This window comes from Saccopteryx bilineata, chromosome 5 (assembly GCF_036850765.1).
Source record: "Saccopteryx bilineata isolate mSacBil1 chromosome 5, mSacBil1_pri_phased_curated, whole genome shotgun sequence".
NCBI lineage: Eukaryota > Metazoa > Chordata > Mammalia > Chiroptera > Emballonuridae > Saccopteryx > Saccopteryx bilineata.
Genome location: NC_089494.1, coordinates 38,970,300 through 38,984,757, shown reverse-complemented (window position 1 = coordinate 38,984,757; position 14,458 = coordinate 38,970,300). Strand labels below are relative to the sequence as shown.

Here is a 14,458-nt window from a genome sequence, read left to right as displayed (position 1 = left end):
GCCAGCAACCTTAGGCTCCAAGCTAGGCTACCCTTGGGGTCATGTCTATGATCTCACACTCAAGCCTGCAACCCTGCGCTCAAGCTGCTGAGGCCATGCTCAAGCTGGATAAGGCTGTGCTCAAGCTGGCGACCTCAGAGTTTTGAACCTGGGCTTCAGCATCCCAGGTTGATGCTCTATCCACTGTGCCACCGCTGGGTCAGGCTCAATTCTTTTTTTAATTGAATTTTTAGAGAACGAGGAAGAGGAGGACGTAAGGGAAAGAGAGGCAGACAGAGAGGAGGGAGAGAGGGAGAGAAACATTGATTTGTTGTTCCACTTACTTTTGCATTCATTGGTTGATTCTTGTATGTTCTCTGATGGGGGATCAAACCTGTAGCCTTGGAATACGCCCTAACCAACTGAGCTACCCAGCCAGGGGCTCCCTCTCAATTCTTAACTGCCACACGTGGGTATGGGACCAGCTTGTTTTGAATTTCCACCGCTCCTACCAGTATTATTGTGGCTTCTTCTTTATATCTTTATTTACAGGAGTTCTGTTCAGCTAGCCTTCAGGTGGTTCTCAAAGGTGGTTGTTCTACAAATTCGGGGTAATTTTGGTGTGGTCATGGGAGAGGGCGAGCACAGCATGTACCTACTCTGCCATCTGGACTGGAAGTCTGGATCTAACTTAAATAGTTTTGAAATAAAGAAACAAGTCTCAAAAAAAAAAAAAAAAAAGAAAGAAAGAAACAAGTCTCCTCTCTTGTTCAGTGTAACAGAAACCACTGATTTATTTCTCTAACCAATGCTCAGGTTCTGTGTTCTGCATCCTCCATTTCCAATATAAGCTTCTTTCTTCTGCTGATTCCTGAATATTTATCCCACCCGGCTCCATCTTCTTTTTCTCCTTCTTACTTTTTGCAAAGTGGTCTTCAACAATCCTTTTCTATGGACTTCTCACATGTATTTTTCTAGACAAAATGTCAAACTTTATGTTTCCAGTATGCCTTAACACACATTATGTATCTGTTGAACTCTTCAACTGCATTTTATAGCTTTCAAAATTTACTTCTGAGACTTACCTTGCTTATAACTTCCGGCATTACCAGGAAGAAAGAGAACTGGAATACCCATTAAAGGGAGAATTTTGTGTTCGTCAGCATAGGATCCTTCTCCATAGAGATATAATTCATATGCAGGATAGCGTTTTGCCAGTTTCTTTGGAAGTTCTATTTTCTACAGCAATAAAATAAAATAAAAATGCAATTTTACTTTAATCAATTTTATTAATACAATTCAGCCACATTGTACCCAATTGTGAATTATACAAATAGTGTAATATAAAGATATTACTGATGATAAAACTGCACTTAATGCACAAAAGAAGTTCTGCTTTTAGTTTATTCATATGGAGAATTAGTCTTGAATTATGTGAGTTTTGAAACATGCAGTCTTTGGGAAAGTATAAAATGGGTCTAACTGAATTTCTAATAAATATAAGTTACTCAAAATAGTCACTGACAACAGAAAAACACTGGTAGATGCCAGCAAGTTACATGTTAACGTAATTGAAAATGCATTTAATTTAGTATCAGTTATACTTAGAAATGATAAAAGCTTTCCATTATCAAATCAATTCTTTTCTGCTATTTTAAACAGTTTTGTAATGTCTCTCCTTTCACTCAGGCCCAACTACATATTCCAGCTGTGACATCATTCAACAGAAAGCAAGTTTATTTTGTAACGCAGCTTTCTGACCTCTCAACTTAATATGCTTTCACCTACAATATGCTTAACAAATTAATCTGGATCTCAATGTCTTGGTCAAGACATGCACACTCTTCTCACCATAAACATTTCAATAACAGCATGTTTCAGTTTTCATGAACTAGGTGCGTAGTTCGTCAGCAAGCTTTAAACTACTCTGCAATTCCTATTATTGTATATCAAATGAGCCAGTAATTCACATAAAACTTTTTGCAACAAAATATAAATTTGGTCTTAATGTCATCTCATAAAGGTAGGCATCTATAAAAGCAGTAGTAAAGTATAAACTCTTCTCCTTTTTCCAACAAAAGAAACCATTAAAAATGAAGCCAGTTACTCTAAACAGGTTTTAAGTGACAACAATAGATTTAATAATCTAGCAGTGCTACACATATGCTTGATAAGAATTTCAAACACTGAATGAATTTTTTAAAGTGTAAATAGTAATGACTACTGAAAACCCTCACTGTTGTACAAACCCAGAATTCTGATTATTCATGCACACTCCTGAATATTCATTTGAGGTTATTACCATAAACAACCTGTGCCAATAATATAAAAACATCTTTAGAGAGTGTGAGCTTACTGTGTAAGATACTAGCAACTTTTAATCTCCTCATATACTCAAAATAGAGAAATACAAACCCAAATATTTGCTTTATTTATATACATGTATTTTAACTCAAATTAGTCCCAATATTGATTATGCACTGTATATAATAAATATGTATTATACCGTTTCTTTAGGTACAAATTGAGCAAAAAGAAAATGTGAGAGAACTTCTCTCAATTTAGTGAATCATATGATAGAACAGTAGTAGTACATGCATATTGGATCATTACTCTTTCTGGGCCAGTAGTAAACAAAATTTTGAACTAGTTGAAAATTAACTCAGAAAAACAGGAAACTATCAAATGTATCAAAAAAGTAATATTTAATTCTCTGGGCACAGAAAAACGAGTAAAAGAATGTATTTAATATATATCATAATATACTATTATAAAAGCAATTTTAGAGTGGTAGAGTGTACACTTTAAAGAAAATGAGTGCATATAATACAGCGTAGCAAAAAGCAGAGATGGAAAAAAGGAATTCGAACCAAAAAAACAATTGGAGTTGTAGGCAAATGACAAAACTGCATTTCCAGACAGAGTTCAAGTAGGGAGTGAGTGGCAGGAAAGGTACTGACCAGACTGAAGGCAGAAAAGGTGTAACCGTACATAAAAAGGATGCTGTTAAAAAGCGGAAGAGTCAAGGGATTTGAAAAGAAAATACTTATAGCCACAGGACTCCAATATATTTTAAACTTGTTATTTTATATAGAGTATATTATATGAGCACCCTATCGCCCAAAAAGACATCGAATTAATATCAATTATCTTTACACTGAAATATTTTCTCCATAATCCTGCCCCTGCTGTCTGCCCTCTCTTTTTTTTTTTATAACTTCTTTTTTCTTTCTTTTTTTTATTTTATTTATTCAGTTTAGAGAGGAGAGAGAGAGAGGGAGAGAGAAAGAGAGAGGAGAGAGACAGGGGGGAGGAGCTGGAAGTACCAACTCCCATATGTGCCTTGACCAGGCAAGCCCAGGGTTTTGAACCGGCGACCTCAGCATTTCCAAGTCGATGCTTTATCCACTGCGCCACCACAGGTCAGGCACTGTCTTCCCTCTCTTGACTCTGCCATAGCACAGGCTCTTGTCATCTCCAACCTAGACCCCCCTGCCACTTCAAAAGGCAAAAATTCTGACAAATTCCCAAGTGCTAGAAAAATATTGATTTAAGAAACTAAGTCTTTATTTTATTATATAGTTTTGTAAATTGTGATATAAAACTGCAAAATAAAAGTTCGAGTTCCATAATTAACCAAAAAGAAAAAAGATTTTGATCAAAATGAATACTGTTTTTAAGTTCTTATAAAGAACCAGCTCTCAGATCTTTGCCCACTCCACCCTTAAGAATACTCTAAGACTCCAGCTTGATAAAAACATCTAGGGAGCCCTGGCCGGTTGGCTCAGCGGTAGAGCATCGGCCTGGCGTGCGGGGGACCCAGGTTCGATTCCCAGCCAGGGCATATAGGAGAAGCGCCCATTTGCTTCTCCACCCCCTCCCCCTCCTTCCTCTCTGTCTCTCTCTTCCCCTCCCACAGCCAAGGCTCCACTGGAGCAAAGATGGCCCAGGCGCTGGGGATGGCTCCTTGGCCTTTGCCCCAGGCGCTAGAGTGGCTCTGGTCGCGGCAGAGCGACGCCCCAGAGGGGCAGAGCATCGCCCCCTGGTGGGCATGCCGGATGGATCCCTGTCGGGCGCATGCGGGAGTCTGTCTGACTGCCTCTCCCTGTTTCCAGCTTCAGAAAAATACCAAAAAAAAAAACAAAAAAACAAACAAACATCTAGGGACTAGTGAATCTTTCAGACCAGTCTCTCCCTATCATAACCTCCTTGCTACAATCCAGAGTCCATACTGTTGTAAAGAAACACTTAAAATATAAGCCTATGTGTTTCTTCACTGCATATGTAGATGATAAAGGCTTAAGAGAGAGGTCCTTAAAAATCTGGCTCTATTTATATTCTTACCTACTTTCGTATAACTTACGTATGCCAGGTTTTAAATTTTATCTTTAATATCTTTCAAAATTCAAGATTCAATCGGATATACAATGAATAGGCTCTCTCATCCCCGTGGTCCTTCAGCCATCCAGTTTCCTATGCAGAAGGCAACAAATGGCAGCAGTTTGTGCTTCTATGAATATTTTACACATGTGTATACAAGAAAACATGTTTATAGGTTATTTTCTCTTTTTTACATAAACAGTAACATACTACACATACTGCTTACGCAATATATCCTGATGCCGTCTTTACTCACAAATGCTAGTCTTCATTCCTGCAATTTTCTTGTTTCTGTACATTAACTATGTACCCTCCATGGACCAATTTACTGCCTCTTTTCTATAGCCTTCGACTACCAAGGTGAAACTGAATACTCTCTTCTGCGAGGAGCCTTGTATATATGATACTCTCTCATAGTGAAATTCAGCACATTGAAACTATTCACTACAATCTCCATTTTCTTCCTCCATTGTATTATAAAGACATAAAGGCACAAGGTCTGATTTTTTATAATTCCTTCTCACCCATATCCAGTACTAGAATACACCAGCCACATCCAATAAATGATTTGCTAAATAAACATCAGATTTAATAACAAAATATGTGGCCCTCGTTGGGTAACTCAGTTGGTTAGAGCATTGTCCCTATATGCCAACGCTGAGGGTTCAAGCCCCAGTCAGGGCACATATAAGAATCAACCGAGGAATGCATAAATAAGTGGAACAAGTGGATGCTCCTCCCTCCCTCACTTCCTTTCTCTTTTTCCCTTTCTCTCTCTCTCTCTCTCTCTCTCTGAAATCAATCAATAAAATCTATTTAAATTAAAAAATATATGTGATTTATATTTTCCAACATCAGCACTTTCTCTCAAAGAGCAACTGCTAGATCACACATCTCAAGACAGGCAAATAAATTACTCTATAGGAGACAACAACACAGATATTTCTTCTCCAATTCTATAATTTTCCCAAAACTGTTTGCTACCACATGAAAGCTTTGCCTTGCTCTCACAAGGCAAGAAGCTTTAAAGGATAGTGTGCATTTTGTCTGGTAGGTTAGTGAGATGTTCAGGTAACTCAATAAGCAAGGTAGAGAATGAACAGAGATAAGTTTTAAATTCAAAATTTCATTTTACCAAGAGTTTCAAATTCCTGTTCCGACCTTTTATTTTTTACACTGAGAATAAAATTGAGTATGTTTCAAATAATGTTCATTTCCTCTAAAATTTGGCTAAAGAATATGCAAATTGACAGTAAAAAAGTAAGACAGACATCAAGAGAAGAAAATCTAATGACTGAGACATCTGATATAATGAATAGCAACCTGTGAATAATTAGCTTACTATAAAATGTAATTAAAAGTAAGCAATATATAAAATAAGTTTAGAACACTTTTAGACATTAAAAACCATTGGTCTTAATAGAATGACCTTAGTTATCCAGAAATCTCACTGTATTCAGTGACTCATATCTATAGGCAGGCTTTAACTTACTTGTAAAATAACACAACATCGTATGTACAATAAAAGGACTAAGAGTCCAATATAAATACTATAATGAATTAACACAGCTTTTTTAATATCACAAAAATAAAAATTTATCAAAAAATGTGAATCAAAAACTCCTACTACTGTAATTATTACTGTGCTACAAATACTAACAGAATGTAAAACCTCAAAAGGGCAATTTTAATTAAAATAAGTAAATACAGACACAACAACAGAAAAAAAAAGCCAATTAGCTACACTAATGTTCCGTGTATTTCCAATTTTAAGAGGCAGGAAATGCATCTGTGAGGGCCATATGCTTTGTTTCCAACACTAAGCAGTTTCTACTACTGCAAACATTAAAATAGCTTCAATAATTGTGAGAAATCTAAAAATAAATGAGAATTAGCACAACCTTTCAAAATAATTTTATTTTAACCAAACTCTTCAATGCAGTACAAAACTAAAGTGACCTACTTTAATTTATTGGTAGTTTTCTAATTACTAAACCATAGAATCAAAGCAATATAAAGGCTCTATATTCAGTTTTTAAAAATCTAAACTAGAAGCCCAAATATTTAACTGTATATAGACTCCGATTAAAATAAACCAGTATGTTCGCGTAGAAATTAAAAGGCAAAAGTAACATCATAAAATCTTCTCCTTCAATATCATCTGATATCAAATATTTCCACCCCTTTATATGCATTCATGCAAAACAAAGGTAAGAACCTCATAATAAAAGCTAAGCTAGAATTCTGCCCATGGAAAAGGAAGCTCATCAGCATTTTAAACCTTAACTATGTAGCTTTAAGATCTACATAATAGCAGCATAATCAAATATGCTCCTCCATAATGACCTGTGCACAGAAGCAACCACGCTCAGCATCCTTTACCTTAAAGAAAAAATCTGTACGGCTTTAAAAGTATACCACAAATGCATTTTATCGATATGTATTATAGTGTATATACAGCTCATGGTAGGGGACTATTATAATATGTATTCGGTAATTACTGGATGCGTTTAGAAATGAATTATTCGGGAGAAATTTCTTCGGACAGTTGTATAATTTGTCACAACCTCTTTTTACAGCTGGTCATGAATGAAATTCTAGATCCTCCTATGCTAAACTGATAAAGCAAGTGTGATTGAAAATGTTCAAATGGACCGGGAGGGGTGAGGGCGTGGGAAGAGAGAAAAGGGCAAGGTCTGGCTTAAATAGCAAACACAGTGAGAAGAGAAAATAACACCGTGAAATAGATTTTGAATGTAATTGGTTAAGAGGCGACATGCATCAACCCAGGCGTACATGCACACGCACGGACCCATAATCTACATAACAGGAGCCTCTGCAAAATCTTTGCAGGAGAGAACCTCAATAGTCTTTCATTTAATTACTCGTCAGGTTAGCCTTTCCAACACAGAGGTAAACCCTGGCGTCTCTAAGGCAACCCTGGGAACTATCCAGCCAATACACGTTCTGCAGAATCTCGGTCCCTTTCTAGAAAAGCAGGAGCTGACACGTAAATCACTGTGCGTGAGGGGAAGAATGTAGGCTCGTGGGAAGCTGAGGGTCCAGGGGCACCTGTTAAGGCAGAAACTCGGGGGACGCGGGGTTTGGGTTTAGGGAGAGGGGCTGAGGCTGCGTCTCTAGGGATGAAGGGGGTTGGGCGCGACCAGTCTGAAAAGCCTGCGCATGCATGGCATTGGGATCTGGAAGAGGGAGGGGGGCAGGGGAACAATTACGAGTAGGGCAGGAAGGATGTTCGGGGAACGATCGGGGAAACACCTCACCGTAAAGAAAGGACACAAAGGGCAGGTGATGGGAGTAATGAGATTCTGCAGTTTTTCGGGGCGGAAAAACCAGAGGCGAGGTTGGGATATGGGGGTCGGAGGCAGAGGCAACCTACAGAAGGGCCAGGCAGGAAAGGGCCCGAGTGTCGGAGCGCCCAGGTGAGGAGAGGGCGGAACCTCACCTGATACTCCGGGTACTCAAACATGTAGCTCATACTGCACTTGTTCTCCTCGAAGCCGAAGAAGACATCCCACAGCCCGAGGGTGGCCATGAAGATCATGAAGGCATAAAATGCCAGGTTCCAAAGGTTGACAGAGTGAAGAAACATGGTGGTGGTGGTGCCGCCGCTGCCGCCGCCGCCGCGCGGGGCCCCAAGCCGGGACAGAGCGAGCCGAAGAAGCCCGGCCGCCCGCGCCGGAGCCGAGCCTGAGCAGCGCGCGCTTGCGCGGACGCCCGCCCGCGCGCCCCCCGCCCAGTGCGCCTGCGTGCAGCGGGCCGGAGGTGCCCGCCGCCTGGCGTCTCGCTGGGAGAGCGGAGGTGGTGGCTGCCGCTGGAACGCAAATCTCGGCGTAGAAGAAAAGCAGAAAGCGGGGTGGGCTGGGCTGGAGGGTGAGGGGAAGCGGGGAGGAGCGGGGAGAGGGAAAGGAAGAAGGGGGCTGGGAAGAGCGGGGAGAGGCTGGTTGAAGGGAAAGAAGGGGGTGAGGGGACTGGAGAGGGGTGGGCGGAGCGCGGGAGGCTCGCGAGCGTGGAGGGGGAAGGGCTGGGGGTGGGTGACGGGCGGGTTAACCTGGGGACCGAGAGGCTGTTAATGATGGTGAACTGACCCTGCGAAGGGAGGGGGGAAATCAGAGTCGCCACGTCGAGAACACCTCCCTGCGCAGTTAAAAAATTTGAAGCACTTCGGGCCTCCGCAGTTTCGGTTCTCCCAGCGGTCACAGCACATTCTCAGCCCTCAGGACCAGTTAGCTGAAGCAGGGGACAAATGGCTTTTTCCTCCTCCTGGACCGTGGACTTCGGCCCAGTAGGTAACTGCGCCTAAAAGCACTGGCTCAGAAAAAAGCTACCAGCAGGTCCATAAGGTTCTGTTCTTGGCATAAGACGAAAGCCTGGATCACAAATACCGCCCTTAGTCTTTAAAAAATGTTACCCCAACAGGTATCTGCGTAATCAGGTTCCGCTGACTGCCTTGCTCCCCAGAACCTACCCCTCTAGGAGAATTGGTTATACATTAACGTAGGGAGGCAATTTAGCTCAAGCTTCTACTCAGACTCTTAAGGGACTTAATTCATTTTGAAGAATTTCGGCTTGGTTTTGCACAAAGGAGGGGATAAGAGCAGCTCAGAAACCATTCGTAATCAGGAATAACAGCATGAAAACACAGGAATGTTATGAGAAAAAAAGCCACGGCATCACTCTTTAAAACACCCAAGAGCCGATGGGCAGTGTGTGTGTGTGCGTGTGTGTGTAACTTCTCCTTAGAATTATTTTTGGTACTGACTTTCATTTCACTCGAACTGATTTTCTGGTATTTTTGTGTGTGTGCAGAGGAAGTTTGGCTATGATACATAAAATAAAAGAATTTTAAAACTAGAAAAAAGCTTATAATGTATCTTATACAACATTCTGATATTCAGATGTGAGAGCACCTAGGATGTGGGGTGGGATTAGGGAGGAGTTACTGCCAGGGATTACAAGTCATTTGGGGAAGGGTTTAAATTATACCAAAAAAAAAAAAAAAAAAATACACTGAGCCTGAAACTTGAGAACATCACAGACAGAACGTCTGCTCCTTGTTTCTCCTAGCATATCATGCAGGACCAGCACAAATAAACCAAAAGTGGATCTGCATTCATCTTGGTGCTTCTTAAACTTAAAGTGCATATGAATCACTTGGAGATTGTTTAAAAACCAGATTCTGATTCAGTAGCTCTAGAGTGGGATCCAAGATCCTGCATTTCTAACAAGTTCCTAAGTGATGCTAGCGATGCTGGTCAGTGGTCTGCACTTTGAGTGACAAGGATCCACCCTGCCTGAGGACTCTGCTATATGGAGAAAACCCTGAACTTGGAAGATGACAGAGCTTGCTCTTCTGGTGGCTTTTGTGAGTGGGGCAATCTACTGCCTGTATTGTCCACTCAGAAAGGAGCAGGATAATAAAGCCAGTGGATTCTTTTTTTTATTTTATTTTTATTGATTTTTAGAGAGGGGAGAAAGAGAGAGAAGGGGGAGGAGCAGGAAGCATCAACTCCCATATGTGCCTTGACCAGGCAAGCCCAGGGTTTCGAACCGGCGACCTCAGTGTTCCAGGTCGACGCTTTATCCCACTGCACCACCACAGGTCAGGCAGCCAGTGGATTTTTTTTTTTTTTTCTGAAGCTGGAAACAGGGAGAGACAGTCAGACAGACTCCTGCATGCGCCCGGCACGCCCACCAGGGGCGACGCTCTGCCCATCCTGGGCCTCGCCATGTTGCGACCAGAGCCACTCTAGCGCCTGAGGCAGAGGCCACAGAGCCATCCCCAGCGCCCGGGCCATCTTTGCTCCAATGGAGCCTTGGCTGCGGGAGGGGAAGAGAGAGACAGAGAAGAAAGCGCGGCAGAGGGGTGGAGAAGCAAATGGGCGCTTCTCCTGTGTGCCCTGGCCGGGAATCGAACCCAGGTCCTCCGCACGCTAGGCCGACGCTCTACCGCTGAGCCAACCGGCCAGGGCGCCAGTGGATTCTTTATGTCTGTAATCTTTGTGTTCCTACTTTTTAACGTTTTTTTTTTGTATATATCATTATCTCCCCCCTCCTGGGTTTATGTGATTTCATATCTGAAATAATCCTACTGCACATCACTTAATCACCCTCTGCCAGTGCTATCAACTTCCTGGTCTTTCAATCCCACTCTGTTTACAACCTTCCAACCTTGGGTGAATATGGTCTGGCTCTGAGCTCTGACACTAGTGTATCTAGCTGTGCTGGAGAAAATAACAAAATTATTTGAAATATTGTTTAGAAGTGTATATGTTTCTGGTCAACTTTTCTCATATTCTTCAAACCACCTCTTTTTAAGCTCCCTACACTACCTCTTCTTTTTCTTTTAGCAGATTGGTACATAATTCCATCTTCCTATTCACAGAGATAATTTTGTTTTCAGGTGCACATTCCTGCAACTCTTTAATTCCTAAATTTTTTGTGTTTTGTTTTGTTTTTTTCATCTCCAAGCAGTCCCAATTCAGTTAGTACATCTGAGGTGCTTAGATTTTAGAGCAAAGGGTGGCACTGGTATTGTCATCTGCTGTCCTTAGAGGACATCAAAAGCAACCCCCCTGGTTTTTCTTTAGTACCCACCCCTCCTTTCTCTTCAGGAAATTAGTTCTATCAAGTTAAAGTCTCTCTGTCAGTCTTTCTCATGCCATCCTCCCTCCCCTGAACCGTATAAATAAGCTTAGGTCTGATTAAATTTAAAGACAAATGCTCCCTACAACTGAAACGTGCGGCTCTTGCCTTCTCATCTCAGTCAGGGTTCCTAAAGACATGGCTTTTTAAACTTAAATCAAATGCAACCTTTCGTAAAGGAAAAGACCATGTAATCTTTTGACAACCACTCCTCAATTAAAATATTTAGTAATTTAATTAATACAGTTTTTCAGAAAACTTGTTAGGTTTTTTTAAGCTCCATTTAGTTTTTGTTTGCTTGCTTTGTTTACTGGAGGCAAAGGCTGTCTTTTCCACACATAGTAACCACCCTCATATTACCTATATTCTGTATAGAGGAAGAAGGAATTGTGCTGTCTGGTGGGGGAATCTAGTTGTTTTCTAAAATTAGCTTTATTAAACTATACGGATCACAGTGTACTACCTTCCCACTATAGTTTTTAAAATAAACTTTATTTCCTCTTTTCCTTAAAAAATATATATATTTATATAATACATTGGCTGTTAGAAGCTAAAATTCATTTCAATTGGTTTAAACCACTTTCTCAAATTTGTTGGTTTTATCACCTACTACCTTATATGTAATAGGCATTCAATAAATATTTGTTTTTAATTTATTTGAAAATAAGTCAGAGTCTACAGATTACAGTCATAAAACCTCACCTTTTCTTTGATGCTTCGAAGCTAAAACAAAACAAAAACCCATAATGCCAGCAACTCTGTGGGCTGCCAGCTCTGTTTCCAAGGAAACAGAGAATAGACCATCAAAAACAAAATAAGGATTTTCAAACTGATTATCCTTTTTTCACCAGTTCAGTCTCCATTGCTGCAAAATGAAAGGCAACATAGCCTCAGCCTTGCAATCCAGATTTTTACTTGTGCCGTCTCTCACCATTAAAACTGGGACCTTCAAATTAATCTTTTGGGTCGTGTGTTGTTTCTCTTGTAGAGAGATTTAAACTTGTTTGCAAGAATAAAGAATACCTTTAAGGCATAAAGCACTATGTACATTAGCTGAATAACCTAATTTAGCTTCATAACTGTCAAGTGTTTAAATTATTGAATCTTAGACTTAACATTTCTTTGGAATAGAAATAAAGAAAAGAAAGATTTTTAGAATGAAATGTTTATTTAAAGAAATAGAGTGTGGAGACAGGTTGAAAAATATATAATCCTGGAACAGATAGCTTGGTTGGTTGGAGTGTTGTCTGGAAGCGTGGAGGTTGCCAGTTCAATTCCTTAGGCAGGGCACATAAAGAGGCAGCTGGATGTTCCTGTCTTTCTCTCCCTGCCCCTCCCCCACCACCTTCTTCCTCCAAAAAGAAACAAGCAAGCAAATAAAAATAAATATATATATGTGTGTGTGTGTGTGTGTGTGTGTGTGTGTGTGTGTGTCAAGGGGAAATAACTGGACTTCCATTCAATAGAGTAAAATGCCACTATAACATAGTTCCTTACAGATTTGTTTCTACCAGGGGTAAATGATCCTGAAAAATAACAGCTACAGATAACAAAAGTTAAGTTTAGCATTATTATATTATCTAGTGGTGTTATGTGTTTTATAAGAGCAATATTCCTTCCAAATCAACACATTTTACACCTTAAACTTATACAATGATTTGTTTTAATTGTATCTCAATAAAACTGGGATAAAAAACAGTATTCTTCAATTTAAAACAATTCAGTTAAAGCCAGAGGATTCTCTTTGGGGTGGAGTGCACAATAAATGCTTGTTTTAATGAAACAGTTTAAGAGGCTTTAGATGGCATATTAGTATTTTCAGACAATAAATTCTGAAATTCAGGTCATTATAATGAGAAAGAACTATTAATATAATCATTGCTTGAGATTGTCCTTATCAGTTTTCTGCTTACATATCTATTTCTCCCAAAGGTTTCTAGCTCTTCAATGGCATGGACTATAAGAGGTTCTTGGTCATTTTTAATACCTAACCCCAGTACAGGGCCTTGTACTTAAAGGTATTCTATAAGTGTTTTTGAATAAATATTTTTTATCAAAGTAATATGCTGTATTTTAATTAAAGGTTTTAGCTACACTTGTGCCTTTTACTATGAAATGCAAATTTTGTGATATTCAAATACATTTGTAAACAATAATGGCCAAGGTAGACTACTTATTGTAAAATAACTGTTAGCTAAAAAAGTTTTTGAAAAAGACTTGGAAAATAAAATATTAATTCAGAAAATTAGCTTCTGCACAGCAAAAGACACGACCTACAAAACAAAAAGGCAACCAACCAAAAGAAAAAAGATATTTCCAAATGATAGCTCCAGTAAGGGGCTAATATCCAAAAAATATAAAGAACATACAACTCAATACCTAAAAGTATTTATATAAACCATACATTAAAAAATGGGCAGAGGACCTGAATAGAAAATTTCCAAGGAAGACCTACAGATGGCCATCAGATATATAAAAAATGCTCAGCATCACTAGTTATAAGGGAAATGCAAATCAAACCACACCAAGTTACTACTCACACCTATTGGAATGGCTGTTATTAATAAGACAAGAAATAGTATTAAAGAGGATATTACAAAAAGGGGACCCTCACACATTACTGGAGGGAATGTAAATCAATGCAGCCACTATAGAAAAAAGTATGAAGGTTCCTCAAAATATTAAGTTACCATATGATTGAGCAATCTTTCTCCTGGGTATGTGCCCAAAATATTTTTAAACGCTTGTAAAGACATATGTATCCCTATGTTCATTGTAGCATTCATAATAGCTAAGACATGGAAACAACCTGAATGTCCTTTGATGGCTGATTGGATAAAGATGTATTACATATATACAATAGAATACTACTCCTTCATAAAAAAGATGAAACACTGCTATTTGTAACACCAGTGGATCTTGAAAGTATCATGCTAAATGAAATAAGTTAGAAAAGGACAAGAATATATGATCACTCCTGTGGGATATGAAGCAAAAAGCAACAAATGAACAAACAAACAAGCTCATAGACCCAGACAACAGAATAATGGTTACCAGAACGGAGGAGAGGTGGGGAGAGGACAAAGAGGGTAAAAGGGGTTAAATATATGATGATGGAGAGAGCTGGATTTTGGATGGTGAGCACATCATGGAGTATACAGATGTTGTATTATAAATTAGTACACCTGAAATGTATACAATCTTATTAACCCATGTAACCCAACAAATTTAATTTTAAAAAATCAGCTAACATAAATGACTTTATGTTAAAAGAAAATACAACTTGGGAAACAAACGTACTTATTGAGAATGGTAAGGTACACAGGAAAATGTGAGTTCTGGCTAAAGCACATATTATATATTTAAGCAAAGTATGGAACATGAGGCCCTGGCCGGTTGGCTCAGCGGTAGAGCGTCAGCCTGGCGTGCAGGGGAC

The 14,458-nt window shown here is 39.6% G+C and overlaps 1 protein-coding gene across 2 annotated transcripts in view; it reads right to left on the bottom strand.

Moving 5' to 3' along the window:
• Window positions 1–8,854, bottom strand: part of PGAP1 (post-GPI attachment to proteins inositol deacylase 1) — a 94,268-nt gene extending 85,414 nt beyond the window's left edge. The window contains exons 1-3 of one of the 2 annotated variants that reach the window (XM_066233373.1): window positions 7,823–7,954; window positions 4,343–4,452; window positions 1,065–1,218 (exon numbers count right to left, since the gene is read on the bottom strand). In XM_066233373.1, the coding sequence (XP_066089470.1) occupies window positions 1,065–1,116 (52 nt within the window). In that variant the 5' untranslated portion in view covers window positions 1,117–1,218; window positions 4,343–4,452; window positions 7,823–7,954. Of the gene's footprint in view, window positions 1–1,064; window positions 1,219–4,342; window positions 4,453–7,822 lie in introns of both variants that reach the window. The other variant, XM_066233372.1, reaches the window with a different exon arrangement.
• Between the last annotated feature and the right edge of the window lie 5,604 nt (window positions 8,855–14,458).